Source organism: Takifugu rubripes, chromosome 18, assembly GCF_901000725.2.
Source record: "Takifugu rubripes chromosome 18, fTakRub1.2, whole genome shotgun sequence".
Lineage (NCBI taxonomy): Eukaryota > Metazoa > Chordata > Actinopteri > Tetraodontiformes > Tetraodontidae > Takifugu > Takifugu rubripes.
Genome location: NC_042302.1, coordinates 4,573,005 through 4,585,452, shown reverse-complemented (window position 1 = coordinate 4,585,452; position 12,448 = coordinate 4,573,005). Strand labels below are relative to the sequence as shown.

At 46.3% G+C, this 12,448-nt stretch overlaps 3 protein-coding genes across 7 annotated transcripts; 1 reads left to right on the top strand and 2 right to left on the bottom strand.

Annotated features, from left to right (window-relative positions):
• The first annotated feature begins 71 nt into the window (after positions 1-71).
• Positions 72-2,960, top strand: ckap4 (cytoskeleton associated protein 4). Of its 2 annotated transcripts, none has more exons than XM_003972845.3 (2): positions 72-887; positions 1,361-2,960. In XM_003972845.3, the coding sequence occupies exons 1-2, from the start codon at positions 543-545 to the stop codon at positions 2,573-2,575; spliced, it is 1,560 nt and encodes a 519-aa protein (XP_003972894.2). In that variant the 5' UTR covers positions 72-542; the 3' UTR covers positions 2,576-2,960. The 2 variants fall into 2 exon arrangements, with proteins under 2 accessions (XP_003972894.2, XP_029707441.1); XM_029851581.1 differs by lacking the exon at positions 72-887 and adding an exon at positions 1,017-1,119.
• Positions 2,961-3,358: 398 nt separating this feature from the next.
• Positions 3,359-7,001, bottom strand: ikbip (IKBKB interacting protein). Of its 2 annotated transcripts, XM_011613324.2 has the most exons (4): positions 6,354-6,802; positions 6,144-6,261; positions 4,055-4,276; positions 3,359-3,978 (listed from the first exon to the last, which is right to left on the bottom strand). In XM_011613324.2, the coding sequence occupies exons 1-4, from the start codon at positions 6,548-6,550 to the stop codon at positions 3,421-3,423; spliced, it is 1,095 nt and encodes a 364-aa protein (XP_011611626.2). In that variant the 5' UTR covers positions 6,551-6,802; the 3' UTR covers positions 3,359-3,420. The 2 variants fall into 2 exon arrangements, with proteins under 2 accessions (XP_011611626.2, XP_011611625.2); XM_011613323.2 differs by lacking the exons at positions 3,359-3,978; positions 4,055-4,276 and adding an exon at positions 4,408-5,552 and having other exon boundaries at positions 6,354-7,001.
• Positions 7,002-7,300: 299 nt separating this feature from the next.
• On the bottom strand, positions 7,301-12,295 carry LOC101075253 (ADP-ribosylation factor GTPase activating protein 3). 3 transcript variants are annotated; one of them, XM_011613322.2, is made up of 17 exons: positions 12,098-12,295; positions 11,435-11,553; positions 11,287-11,359; positions 11,067-11,198; positions 10,878-10,958; positions 10,721-10,799; positions 10,588-10,647; positions 10,467-10,513; positions 10,241-10,392; positions 10,040-10,171; positions 9,834-9,953; positions 9,591-9,737; positions 9,388-9,505; positions 9,183-9,270; positions 8,959-9,086; positions 8,822-8,879; positions 7,301-8,441 (listed from the first exon to the last, which is right to left on the bottom strand). In XM_011613322.2, the coding sequence occupies exons 1-16, from the start codon at positions 12,164-12,166 to the stop codon at positions 8,862-8,864; spliced, it is 1,563 nt and encodes a 520-aa protein (XP_011611624.1). In that variant the 5' UTR covers positions 12,167-12,295; the 3' UTR covers positions 7,301-8,441; positions 8,822-8,861. The 3 variants fall into 3 exon arrangements, with proteins under 3 accessions (XP_011611624.1, XP_011611623.1, XP_003972892.1); XM_011613321.2 differs by having other exon boundaries at positions 7,301-8,879; XM_003972843.3 differs by having other exon boundaries at positions 7,301-8,879; positions 10,739-10,799; positions 12,098-12,294.
• Positions 12,296-12,448: the final 153 nt, after the last annotated feature.

Here is a 12,448-nt window from a genome sequence, read left to right as displayed (position 1 = left end):
CGCGTCCGCACAGAACAGCTGCCACGTATGAAGGGAGGAGCGAGCTGGTGGGACGAAACGGTCCCATTTTGCTCATTTGCATCAATGAATGAAAGAACCCCTTTCAAAAGAGCCTCTAATATATAGTTTTATTGCATAAATCTTTAATTCCACAGACACTGCAGAGGGTATAAACATTTTAAACTACTTTAAATATACTTTTGTCCGCGTTTGCACAGAATGTAGTCCAATCTGTTGAAGACACATCAAATAATGGCGCGCTTCAGAAGGAGACTGGTGTTTTGAAGTTAGGTCTATAAAGTTTTTTTTTAAAAGTTGTAGAATTTGTTCAGCGTGTCCAACAGTTTTAAGAGCATCATTAAGCGAGGGACTGCCCCCATCCGCATACCTCAACGCCAAAAGCCCCGTGGAAAGCCACGACGCGCTCCCTGATACGCTGCCGCTGGGAACGCTCCCTCCATCCCCGGCAACAGGAACCAGCAACAGCAGCAAGTCCCCCCACTTACAACCCTGCAAAACTAGAGAGGGCCGCAGGACTGACGATGGCGGCGAAGAACCGGCACAGAACCAGCGAGAAGAGCGCAGCGTCCAGCCAGGATGACGCACCGAAGAAAAGCCAAACTAACGCCGGTGCGCCCGCGGCGGCGGCGGCGGCTGCGCCCGCGGCGGCTGCACCCGGGTCCCAGAGGTCACGGCCGCGGTCATCGAGTTTTCTCGGGATGCTTTGCTCCGCCGTGTTTTATGTTGCTGTGATCGGAGCTGTGGGGTTTGCTGCTGTTTACCTCCAGAAAGTGGTGGAGGAAATGCGACAGGCGACCGCCCGGCAGGAGGAGAGCGCACGGCAAAACGCAGTTTTGGCCACCAAACTGGATGGCGTCGTCCTCCAGGTAGGTTAAAAACGGGCAAAATGATGAGCTATGACCCTACAGAAGATGATGTTTACGCTTGGACACATTTCCGGTGTGGGTTGGGGGTGTTTCCTGACGCCACTGAGAAAATGCGCCGGAATTAGACAACAGGTGTTGACATTGTTGGTTAGAACCCTGATGGAACGCGCTGTACAATCTTGTGTCCAAGCGTGGCTCCTCACTTGGCAGCTTTTTAAAAGTAGAATTGAAGGTGGAGAACACAATTGCATGTTTAGCATTAAACTAAAAACATGTTTGTTTTTCTAATGTGCACTTACCACAATTTGATGGACACAAATCTACATTATGGTCTACTCTGGTCAAACTCATCAACTCGCAACATTTTAGGGAGAATTTCTAGCAAGATTCTCTTTCTGCCTCCCTTTTAAATCACACATTTTGTAAACCTGCCTGAGATTATTTCCCATTCAATTGTGTGTTTTTCAACACAGATGAATGGTCTGAAGGGTGCCGTAGATGTGCTGGAGTCGTCAGTAGGAGTCACACGAGCGGAGCTGGAGGGGGCGGTGAGCCGCATGAAGAAGAACGAGCTGGAGACAAGGAGAGTGGAGGAGACCCTTCAGAAGCTCCAAAACGACTTGCTCAGGGAACTTTCAGAGGGCATGAATGAGGTGAAGGAGGCCAGGGGGAAGGATTTCTCCTCCCTGGAGAAAACTGTAGAGGAGCGCCTGGCTGAGGTGAGTCAGTCCATCAAGGCCAACTTGGAGGAGTTCACCGAAGCCCAGGGCGAGACGCAGAGCCAGCTGGCTGACCTCAGGGCCCGCCTGGGCGACATGGAGGACCCCGCACTCATCAAGCAGGAGCTCTCCGCCATTGTCGATGTTGTAGCTGAAATCAGAACAGGCAAGCAGACCTCCGATGCCTCGGCGGAATCACTCGGGGAGCAGATCGGAGCAGTGAGGGCGGAGCTCCAGACTCGTAACCAGGAAGTAGCCTCCCTGTCTCAGGAGGTGGAAACGGTGAGGTCAGTAATGCAGGACACTGTTGGAAGCCTCAGGAAGGCTCTATCCGTGACCGAGGCTAATGTCCAGGCCCTGAAGGACAAAAGCGGGGCGTTGGAGAGCAGCGTGGGGCAGTTTGCTGATGCCGTTCGCCATGTAGAGACACAGGTGAACGAGGCCGTGACCCAGGCTGGGAAACAAGCAGATGACCTGGAAGCAAGAGTCAAAGCCTCTGAGGACAGCACACATTCGCTTTCGGCGACAATTTCGAACGTCAATAGCAAAATTGAATCGCTGCTAGCCAAATATGACGACGCAGAAAGCGCTCTGGCGGCACACGAGAAGACTGCAGAGGAAGCTCAAAGACGCATGCAGCAGGAGATGGAGGAACTTAAAAACAGTATAGGAGAGCTTCAGTCCAACGTGGCCACACTGGGTGATGTCCAGGCTACGCTAACCTTTAAGGACTCTGAGCTGGATCAGCTGGTGAAGGATTTGATTATGAGGCTCGCCGCCTTGGAAGACGGCGGCAGCGAAGAGCCGGAGCAGCTGAGGAGCTTAAGGAGCACACTGGCCAGCTTGGAAGCCAAAGCAGCCAAGCTGGAGCAGCACGAAGAGGCCATCTCCGGTCTTCAGAAAGCCCTGGAGGAGACCACACGGACACTGGCCGAGTTACCCAGCGCGAATGAGGGCAAGGAAGAGTAGGAAGAGTACCAAAACAGACAATAGAGACTGGTGACGGCTCACCTCCCTCCTTCCACCACGAGCTGCTCCTTGAGGCCGATGCTCGATGGTGCACAACTCTGTGGAACAGGAAGTGAATTTAGATGAAGTGTTACGAGTGTGGACTACTGATCTGTGAATTCAAATCCTCATTCACGGAGTGCTGTCGATTAAAAGTTCTGCTCCAATCAAACGTCTTTTGATTTACCGGATGATATTCAACGTATTCGCTGTATGTCTTCAAACTGTGGAGGGACCTTTTTACATGTTAGCGTGGCACACACCCCAAGGCAAAACTCTTTTATTGACAAGTCCTCCATTTACTTGTATTTTTTTTTTCTACTATTAAAAAAAATTTGACCCAAAAGTTGGAAAAGGTTCGTCTCTGAAATGGTTGTCATGCTCTGGATGTTCTGATGACAAAACGAGCAGCCTAAGGTTGTAAAAACAGGTACATTGTAATTATTGTGGACAATGGGCAATTAAATGTTACATAACGGGCCCGTGGGATTATGGGAAATGGTGCAGAAATGGTAATATTTCATCAAACTTTGTTCAGGAGCTAAACTGAATTAGAACTTAATAAATCCCGTGTATCCTTAAAGAGTCTCCTTCAGCAGAACATCTCAGGCAGAGGTCAAAGGTCAGTTTGAAAGACCAAAAAGGTCAAGTCTCAAGGTTAGTGTCAGCACTGGGTAAGTGTTTGGAAATGCATTTATGGGCCAAACCTGGCTAATAGTTCAAAGCTGATTAGTCATTAGACTGTTTTATCTTAAACATATTTTATTGTGTGACAGCCGAGCAAATCAAACCATGATCTCTGGCGTTCACCCTGACCCACGCATCTCTCCGATGTCGGACATGTCGTCGACCTGTTTGGCCGTGAAGCTTAAATCTCCCTCCACTGCAGTGAGGTTAGCCAATGTCTGCCTCAGCTCGGCGATCTCCTGCTCTCTCTTCATCAGATCCTCTGCCAGCCGCCCTATCCGCACCACCAGGTCCGTTAGCTGAGGCTCAAGCGCCCCGAAGTCCCTCTTGATGGTGGCGACCTTTGGCTTGAGATCGCTGGCGAAGGTCACCGTCCTAATCACGCGAGCCCTGCCGCTCTCCAGCTCCATCAAGCGCTCGGAGATCCGTTTGTGGGCAGCGGCGAGCTCGGGGACGCTCCCGCGGAGCTGCTCTATGGCTTGAGTGTTGCGTTCGGACCCGGCGCGGAGGTTCGATACGCGGTCGATGCTGTCGGCCAGGACCTCCCCGATTCGCTTCACCATGCTTCGCTCCACCTGATTGGCCTTGTCCTGAAGCTCCTGCACCTGAACCAACAGGGAGTCCAGCTCGGAGCGAAGGCCGTCCATCCGTCGCACATCCGTCCTCACTGACGCCACCTACAGGGAGAGCAGAGATAAGCGCCTCGCGTTAGCCTGATTAGCAACAAAGGGTCAGTTAAGTTTTGTGCTCAACCTTATTGGACAAGTCCTTCGTGATGGCTGCCGTGCGCTCTTCAATCTGTCCTACGGCGTCTCTCAGCGTCACCAGGCTGCTCTGGAGCTGGTCGCGCTTGTCCGTCAGCCCAGAAGCCCACTCTTTTAGTCGCATCACGTCCTGCTCAAAATGCTCCAGCTGAGGGCGAAGAGCCCCGCGCTGAGCCCCGAGACTCTCCAGCAGCGGCTGCACGCTCTCACACTGAAACAGGATGTACACAGGTTGTAGGTACGGATGTTCTGGAAGGGATCATACAGTATCGAACATCGTTTCAGGCCATCGGCGATGAAGAAATTAGCGCTGTGTATGCAAGAATGTGCACAAGCTAAGAATATTTGTAAAGACGGAACTTTATTACAAAAAATTACAAAAAAAGTCCAGTGATGAAACAGGTGAAATGTAACAATATTTAATCAACTCGTCCTGTTGCCTCAAAGCTTCATGTTTGTCTTTACGCGACCAAAAGATGAACTCAATGAAATGGAAAATATTTTTTAAAAACATAAATATAGTTAATACTGAATGTCAATAGCAAACCTTTCCTATAATATTCAGAACAAAGACATCAGTCAATGAGGTCGTCCTGTTGAGTTATTGTCTCATTCTCTTCATCGTTTACCCACTCTTCCTCCTCTTCTTCTTCGTAGGCTCTCCACTCTTCTTTCTCCAGACTTTCCCTGTCCAGTTGGCCGCCGACTGCGTTTTCCTTTAGCACCATGCTGAGTTCACGGACCGCCTCTTTGACCACGGACAACTCGTTCTTCATCTTCAGGATGCTGTTCTGGGCCTGCAGGGTGTCCAGTTCTTGCCTAATCGTGAGGATTTCATCGAGTGCCTTTAGCATGCTGTCCTCGGTCCCGAACACCTGCAACGTCACCTCTTCTAGCCGTTTCTCAGCCCCGCTAAGATCTCCTCCCAGCCTCAGGATGGAACGCACAGCCTCCTCCACCAGCGGCAGGAAGTTCTCACACTCCAGCGCCCTGGGAATATGCTCCTGGAGCTCAGAGCTGAGTTCAGCCTCCTGTTTGATCAGGCTCCTGATCTGCTGCTCCAGGTTCTGAATCTGCTTGGTGTTCCAGTCCATCTGACCCTGCACACGCTTGGTATCATCCTCCTCTGTGCGCTCCATAGCTCTGGCGTTCCTCTTGGTGCTGTCCTCGAGCTCCTCCACCTTTTCAGCCAGTGACCGGGCCCTCCGCTCAACCTCGTTCACCTGTTCGGTCGCTCCAGCGTGAGCTTCCCGAGACTCCGCCTTCAGGGCTGACAGGTCAGAGGTGAGGACGGCCAGGCGCTCCTGCCACGTCTCTGTTACTTTCAAGAAACGTGCGTTGACTGTTTGCAGGTCACGGGAAGCGGAATCCTCATCAGCCTGCATCGCCATGACGGCTTGGTGGAGGGTGGCGATGTCCTGCTGGAGTCTTTTTGCCAAGGAGATGGCGGAGAGCGCCCCCTGTACGTCATCCTCAGACACAGCAAGCTGCAGCCGCAACACAAAATAGGAGGGCCGTTTCTGTGGGAGCTCGCTGGATCTCAGTATTTACAATGAAATACACGCGGGTGTCATGATAAATACATTGAAGTTTAGGGGTATAAACAAATCAGTGGCCAAAACGAAGCATTCAGGTGGTTTAATCATGGCACTTTACAGTTTGCCTGCATCTGCTCGTACATTTTTTGTTTTACGATAACCATAATATTTAGCCTGATTGTGCTCCGACAGTTCATTTAATTTCTCCTTCCCCAATAAAATAAGGGTGTTTCGCTTATCTGTCCATCTTTATATCAGATATTAGGCTTCTGTTAACAGTTTGTGGTGAAAGTTAAGATGTGTTTGACCATTTTAGCCATCAGCCAGAACACTGGAACACAGATATGAATCAGTGTGTTTGATTATTGTTGGTTGTTGTGGCGCTTAAGTGATTTTAAACAATAATGCCACTCTTAGCCTTTTCATTTTCTAATTACTGCCTATTGTTTCTAATTATTGAAATCACAAAAATAAGCCCAATTGTAATAATTAGACTACATATATTTGGCGAACTGACCCTTTAAAGTTTAACAAACCCACCTTTTTAGAAACCTTCAAAACTTCTTCCTCCATGTTGAACAGATTCGAAGTCTTTCCGTGCAAAAACCTGTACTTTTCCTCAATTTCAGAAAACCGCTCATTTTGTTGGAGCACCACCCTGAAAGGCGAAAGATATAATTGATATTATTATTGAGACTAATACAAAACTTTTACGCCAGAAAGCTGAAAAGTGCGGTTTTTCTGACTTACCAGCTCAGGACTCCGCAAGCGGCGAGCGACAGTAAACATAGAAAAGTTCTCAAATCAAAAGAGGTTTTATGAACGTTGTTTTTTCCAGCATCCGTCTTCTCTTTCTGGGCTTCGTTTTTCCCATTTAAGCTCGATGTTCCGGACACTTCATCAGTTGGTTTTTGTGACTTTTTCCTTTGCTTCACCTCTGTCGGCATTTTAGCAAATGACGCACTATTGGTAAACTTGCACCCAGAAGAAAGTTTAATGGCAAAAAAATTCTAAAAAACTGTTTTCTACGTCGTAAAGTAAAGCAAAACAGACTCTGCACAAGCAAAGTGCATGTTTAAGAAGTGTTTTAGAAGGCGTAATCAAGTCCTAATGTTTAGCATTTCGCTGCTACAACAAACCTTTCCTTTCACAAGAAATGCCGCATTCACGTGCTCCGTGTAAATTTGTCGACGGAAAATGTTTATTAAGAATATAAAAATATCAGAACTATGAAGGATCCAAAGTAATGCGTATATTACACACATACCCATCTAGATACTTTATAACAGCTATAGTTGCAGTTAGGTCTGTACGTTCAAACTTTAAACAAAGTTTTAACCTCTGAGCTCATATTTCCGATCGTAAAAACGACCACAAACATCTCACAAAGCCACGTAAGCGTCTGCCAGCAGAAGGTGGTCTTTCCAGAAATGATATTAATTACATATAATGATGACTTCAACTAATTTCCCAAATATTATTTCCAAACTAATAAAATCTGCAATATTCAAATTACTGATTATTGCTCCTTTTAAGGATTATCCCTGAGAAATAAATACCTCATTGACTAGTTTTTTAAAAAAATCCCCAAATTTTCTGCAGTAGTTTTCACATTCCTGTCATTCAATTATGCCATGCATAATTTTCCCATTTTAATCTCTGTATCAGCTTGGAAGACACAGAGGGACACATTTCAGTAGTGTTTACACAAAATGACCATTTATTCAGCGGGATTTGTTGCCATGTACAAAAGAAAATATCAAACTTTGGCAGTAGCTTTCGTTACAAACTCGCCATGTAGCTGACCGAACTATTTTGTATCATCCGAGTGGAACTCACAAAGCTGGCGACAAAACTCTAAACGTGGTTGCAACACGGTACATTCAAGCAAGAGATGGCAAGAGTATTTTATAACAATCCATGTGCAAAAAAGGCAACTGGAGGACTAAATAAAATGTAAATGTGAAGGAAATAAAGAGCTTTGCAGTAAAGCATAAAGTGGTGCAAACAAATATTTGGTTTCACATTGGTGTGGTTTCTTCGAACTGAAAAAAAGATCGCCTCACTAAAGTCAAATGATATATGTAGGTCCATCTAAAATTTGCAAACTGTAGTGCCTAAAAGAGGCAAATCTTAGCACAGCTTTAAACAGAAGCGTGTCATGTCGAATCAACTACCAAAAAGTGTTTCGTAAAATTGGCAACTCGAGGGGAAAAAAGCAAAAAGGAAAGCAGCATCAGCTTAAAGCTGCATCAAAAGGCACCCCAGGTAACATTCTTGACCCTACTTCTCATTAAAATGTCTTGGGCTGAGCTAATGGACGGGAAAAAGCAAAACATCACATGTGACCTAAATCAAGAAGCAATATTGTACTTTAAAGCATAGCCGACATAAGACACTTTACACGAGAGGAAAACAGCTGGTTCAACACTAAAGATACCAAAACAGTCAACGCTTTCTTTTCGGTCTTTAAAGGTCGAGTTTATGAGATTTGGGGACACCTAGCGGCAGGAACACAAACTGCAAAAAAACGGAATATTTGCCCCAGCCCTTTACTGTTTCCACCGGGCCGGATTAAGCTCATTTCCAGTTTGTATTGTCTGTTGCACACAAATGTAGGAACGATAAAGCAGCAATCTGACCCCCATAAATTGGAGATGCATGTCTACAATTATAGAATGGACCTTTATGTGCTGTCCGATTAGCACGAATGCACATTCCATGTCCTTAAAATTAACTTTTTCCTTCGTAGGTGGCTACTTTACAACCACCCAGGCTTGATTTATTCTTCCATTTATCTGCTCATCCGAGGCTTTGTCGTCAGATTTTGTTCCTCATCTATGGAAGAACAAATTTAAGTGCACTTTGGAGATGGAAAGCACACATTCAGATGCATTGGGTTAAAAAAAAAAGAAAAAAAAGAGCCTAATTATGACACATGATTAACCCACTCATCAATAGCAGGAATGAAAAAATCAGTTTTCATACCGCTGTAAACCTTTAGCAGGTGCTACATACAGTGACCTCAACCCCACAGCTCAAATCAAATAGTAACCTTATGACTCAATAATACACAAATCTCTCCCTTCAACAAGCATGTACAGTTACATTAAAGCACTGTGGACGTTTCTTTTTTCTCCCTATATAACAAAAACACAATAATAGACGTAAAGCATATTTTTGGTCGCATATATTTGCTGCGTAGTACATGTGCTCACAATTTCCTTCGCTTCCGCACTACTGTCGAATCCAAGAGACTCAGGAGTTGTAGTGATCCTGCATTTAAAAGAGGTCATTAGAAATCTGATATATTAAAACAAAACATTTTGGATGGTGTGCCATTTGGGCGCCTGACCTGAATTGTGTTGACTACGCCGCTGGCCATGACGGACAGCTTCCCCGCGACCGAGCGCACTCCCAGTTTGAGCTGGGACATGTCGGGAGCACTTGGTATCATGTTGGTCAACCGGTAGGAGCTTTCCGCTTGTGGGACACAAACCCGGCATGAATCAGACTCAGAATTGGGTTGGAAGACCAAATCATTGATTTGGACATGCAAACAATCAAACCCTGTCTTACCCGTTTGTTTCTTTGGATCCTCGAAAAGGTCCGCTGAACTTATAGAAGAGCTACCAGCCAGTCGATCCAGTCTTGATCTGGTTTCATACTAAATAACACGAACACAGTAGTGCTGTGGATTGTTTGCTCTTGCACAGTTTATTAAAAGAAGTTAAAAAGAACAATATAAGTGTGGATGTGAAGGAATGCATGTTGGTAAGGATACCTCAGATTTGTCTTGTTTTCCAAAGTACATGTCAGAGGAGATGGCTTTCATGTCCCCAAACTTCTGCTGAGCTTCTCCTGCCTTTGTCACTGGTTCTGGTTTCCTCCTGGCTGTGGGTCTAAGAACCAACAGACGTGTGAAAACTCCAGCAAAAGCTAAATTGTCCTTATATCCAGAGCAATGAGAGCAACAGAGGGACGTACTTGTCGTTCACTGATGTGATAGCGGAGGTCAAGAAGAAGTCGGGATCCGGCTTCAGGCTCTCCTTGTTCCAGTCCTTCTCCTCGCCTTCGTCTTCCCATCGGGAGGAAAAATGTCTCGGGGTTTGATCCTCAAACTTAAACGAGCCCCTTAAGAAATGCTGAGTGTCCATCAATGTGCCCCCTGAGCCAGGAACTGAACCCAGACCCCTCCTGGAATGAGCAAAACACGTAACCAAAACTGACCTAGAGGTGACGCTCCCGTCGTCTTCGTCGTCCCCAGCCAAGCGTCTTCCTTTTTTGCTCTTGTAGGGATTCTCCTGCTGGATGATGTGCATGTCGGAGGTCACAGAGTGAGACACGCCGCTGCAACAACACCAATGAAAATCAAGAGAAATGTCAACAGGACTTCTTAAACCCTCTTCTGGGCAGCCTCCTCCTCTACGTCATACCTTCTGACGCCTATACCCATTCCGAGTCTCTCAGCCTGCTCTTTTTTCTTCCCATCCAATCCCTTCAGCTTCTGCTCCTCTATTTTTCTGTGCTGCTCGAGATCTTTGTAGGCGAGACGCAGGGACGGAGCGCTGAAGGATGGGGAAAGCGAGTGAGCTTGGGGGAGGGGGGGGTGCTAAAAAAGAAGCAGAAACACTCACACAGATTCCTCAGGTTGATCATTCTTCCTGGTAGCCACTGCGGATTCCTCCGCCTCCCTGAGCTTGTCAACGGCTTGAGCCTTCTTCTCCAGCTCGGAGAAATTCTGCCTGCTGACCTTCTGAGCTCCAAGACCACCTTTCTTAGCAGCCAACTACAAAGAGACGCAGCATTTGTGGGGTTATAAACGTGCTCTGCCCGAGGAGACGCACAATAAAGGGTTCATACCGTTTTCTTGCCAGTGGCCGGTTTCTTCTTGAGCAGAGACGGAAGCTCTGGAGAGACCCAAGATAGGTGAGATGAGCTCTTGAACTTGAAGGAGAGAATTTCTAAAACCAATGACACCAACCTGGGTTTGCTTTGGGAGAAGCGCTCAGCAAGTCCACGCTTGGACCCTCGTCTGTGTTACCTGGAAGCACAAATAGTTTGGTGAGCAGGAAATTGGACTTAATATCATTAAAGGTAAAAATACCGGCGATGACCATTTTTTTCGTCCTCACTTTCAGCAGCTACGGGCTTCTCTGGCGCAGAGAGACTCATGTCCACATTTAGTATTTCAGCCTTTAAAAACAGCAAAGATGATTTATTTCCTCAAAAGAAAAAAGCACAGCGGACAAGAAATCTACCTACACTGCATACCTCTGAATGCAGACTAAAGAAATCCACCTGCTTGGGTTCAGGTGTTGAAGGAGAAAGAGGACCTTGACTGTCGAGCCACAGCTGCAGGCGAGAAAAGCAGTGAAACTCCCTCGCATGTTTACGCACATGAAAGTAAAATTGGTAAGAAATGAAAAAAAAAAGGACTAAAAGAAGGGACGGGGAAGTTACATCAGTGCCATGGCGTCGGGTAGCTTGCGTGGCTAACGTCTTTATCTTCTCCCTGTACAGCTGAGCAGCTCTGCTGTTATACTTAGCGTTGGCAGCGTTAGTTGTGCACCCATGTTGGTTGAAAAACGCAATCTGCCACCAGAAGAAGAGACGCGCCAAAGTACACACTAAGAATTCAGTTGCCCGAGCATTAGTCCAATCTCTTTGTCCGTTTACTCACCGCATTGGTGTTGCCTCCCACTTGCATGCACCTAAGTTGAAACCATGACCAATTGAAATCCAGCTCGGTGGACCTGGATTTTGAGCAAAAGATACAAATGAATGTGTGATTCAACTCAAATGTTTGTATGCTTTACACCCCCATTTACCTGATAAAGGACAGATGGACCCCAAGAGATCTGTGTGTCCCAGAGCAATCTATACATAGGAACACACCGTATGTGATGCTGGCCCAGCTGGGATTTTTCACTGAGCAGTCAAAGCAAATCTAAAGAGGAAGGAGAAACACATCCAAAGATTAAATCAGCAAATAAAAACACCACAAGGCCAGAAAATGTGACTATTGTATTCTATTGATTGCCTGTGAAATTACCCTGTTTCTCATCAACAGCTGTTACTGAATTTAAGTGTTTTTCATCGTAAACTGGCAGGCAAAAACAGTCGACTCCATGTGTCTATGGATTTAGTGACTTGAGTCAGCATAAGTGTGCTAAAGGTCTTGACCATTCTTAAAGAAAACCAGAAAAAAAGCCCTAAACAAACAGAGGCGACATCAGCTGTCAGAAGCAGCTAGGTAGCTATCGTTCGGCTAACGCACGTCTGGTTTATTTGACTTTTAACAAACGTTGTCAGAGGGCACTTGTCATCAAAGTACAGGAAAATAACAGTTCACAGGACAATTAACTCGTACTTTGGAAGAAATCCTCCCTTACGTCAAAGCTAAGTTTGGCTTTATCGAGGTGCGACGTGTCAGGAGTTAGAACAACTTCCTTGTTAACGAACGCGCCCGCCTGTCGATTAAAAATCCTCACCTTATTCGTTGGGATGGAGCGAAGTCGCTTGAAAATGGCCGCAATGTCCTGCTTGCTCGGCTCCGACATTATGCTGAACGCTACTGAAAAACGCGTGAAAGTAACAACATGAAAAAAGCACTTGTTTTTCTTCTGGAACAGAATACGACACGTCGGTTGGAGAGAAGTCGTGGTCGAGCTGTGATTGGTCAGAATGTTCCCGTGGTTATGTTATTGTAGCAAAGGCTCATGGGTAATGTGGCTCAATAGCACAAATGAAATGATATCAAAATAACCCTCTGGAAAACTTGAGGGAGATGTGATGGAAATGTGATTTGATATTCACTTAAACAGGATGTCAGAAAAAAAGAG

Coding starts and splice junctions, on each gene's coding strand:
- ckap4 (XM_003972845.3), top strand. CDS start 543: ATGGCGGCGAAGAACCGGCACAGAACCAGCGAGAAGAGCGCAGCGTCC. Junction 888..1,360: donor TGGATGGCGTCGTCCTCCAG/GTAGGTTAAAAA, acceptor TTTTCAACACAG/ATGAATGGTCTGAAGGGTGC.
- ikbip (XM_011613323.2), bottom strand. CDS start 6,550: ATGCCGACAGAGGTGAAGCAAAGGAAAAAGTCACAAAAACCAACTGAT. Junction 6,262..6,353: donor GCTTGCGGAGTCCTGAGCTG/GTAAGTCAGAAA, acceptor TTCGCCTTTCAG/GGTGGTGCTCCAACAAAATG. Junction 5,553..6,143: donor TTTTGAAGGTTTCTAAAAAG/GTGGGTTTGTTA, acceptor TTGCGGCTGCAG/CTTGCTGTGTCTGAGGATGA.
- LOC101075253 (XM_011613321.2), bottom strand. CDS start 12,166: ATGTCGGAGCCGAGCAAGCAGGACATTGCGGCCATTTTCAAGCGACTT. Junction 10,514..10,587: donor TTCTCCCAAAGCAAACCCAG/GTTGGTGTCATT, acceptor GGGTCTCTCCAG/AGCTTCCGTCTCTGCTCAAG. Junction 9,087..9,182: donor GGATCCAAAGAAACAAACGG/GTAAGACAGGGT, acceptor GTGTCCCACAAG/CGGAAAGCTCCTACCGGTTG.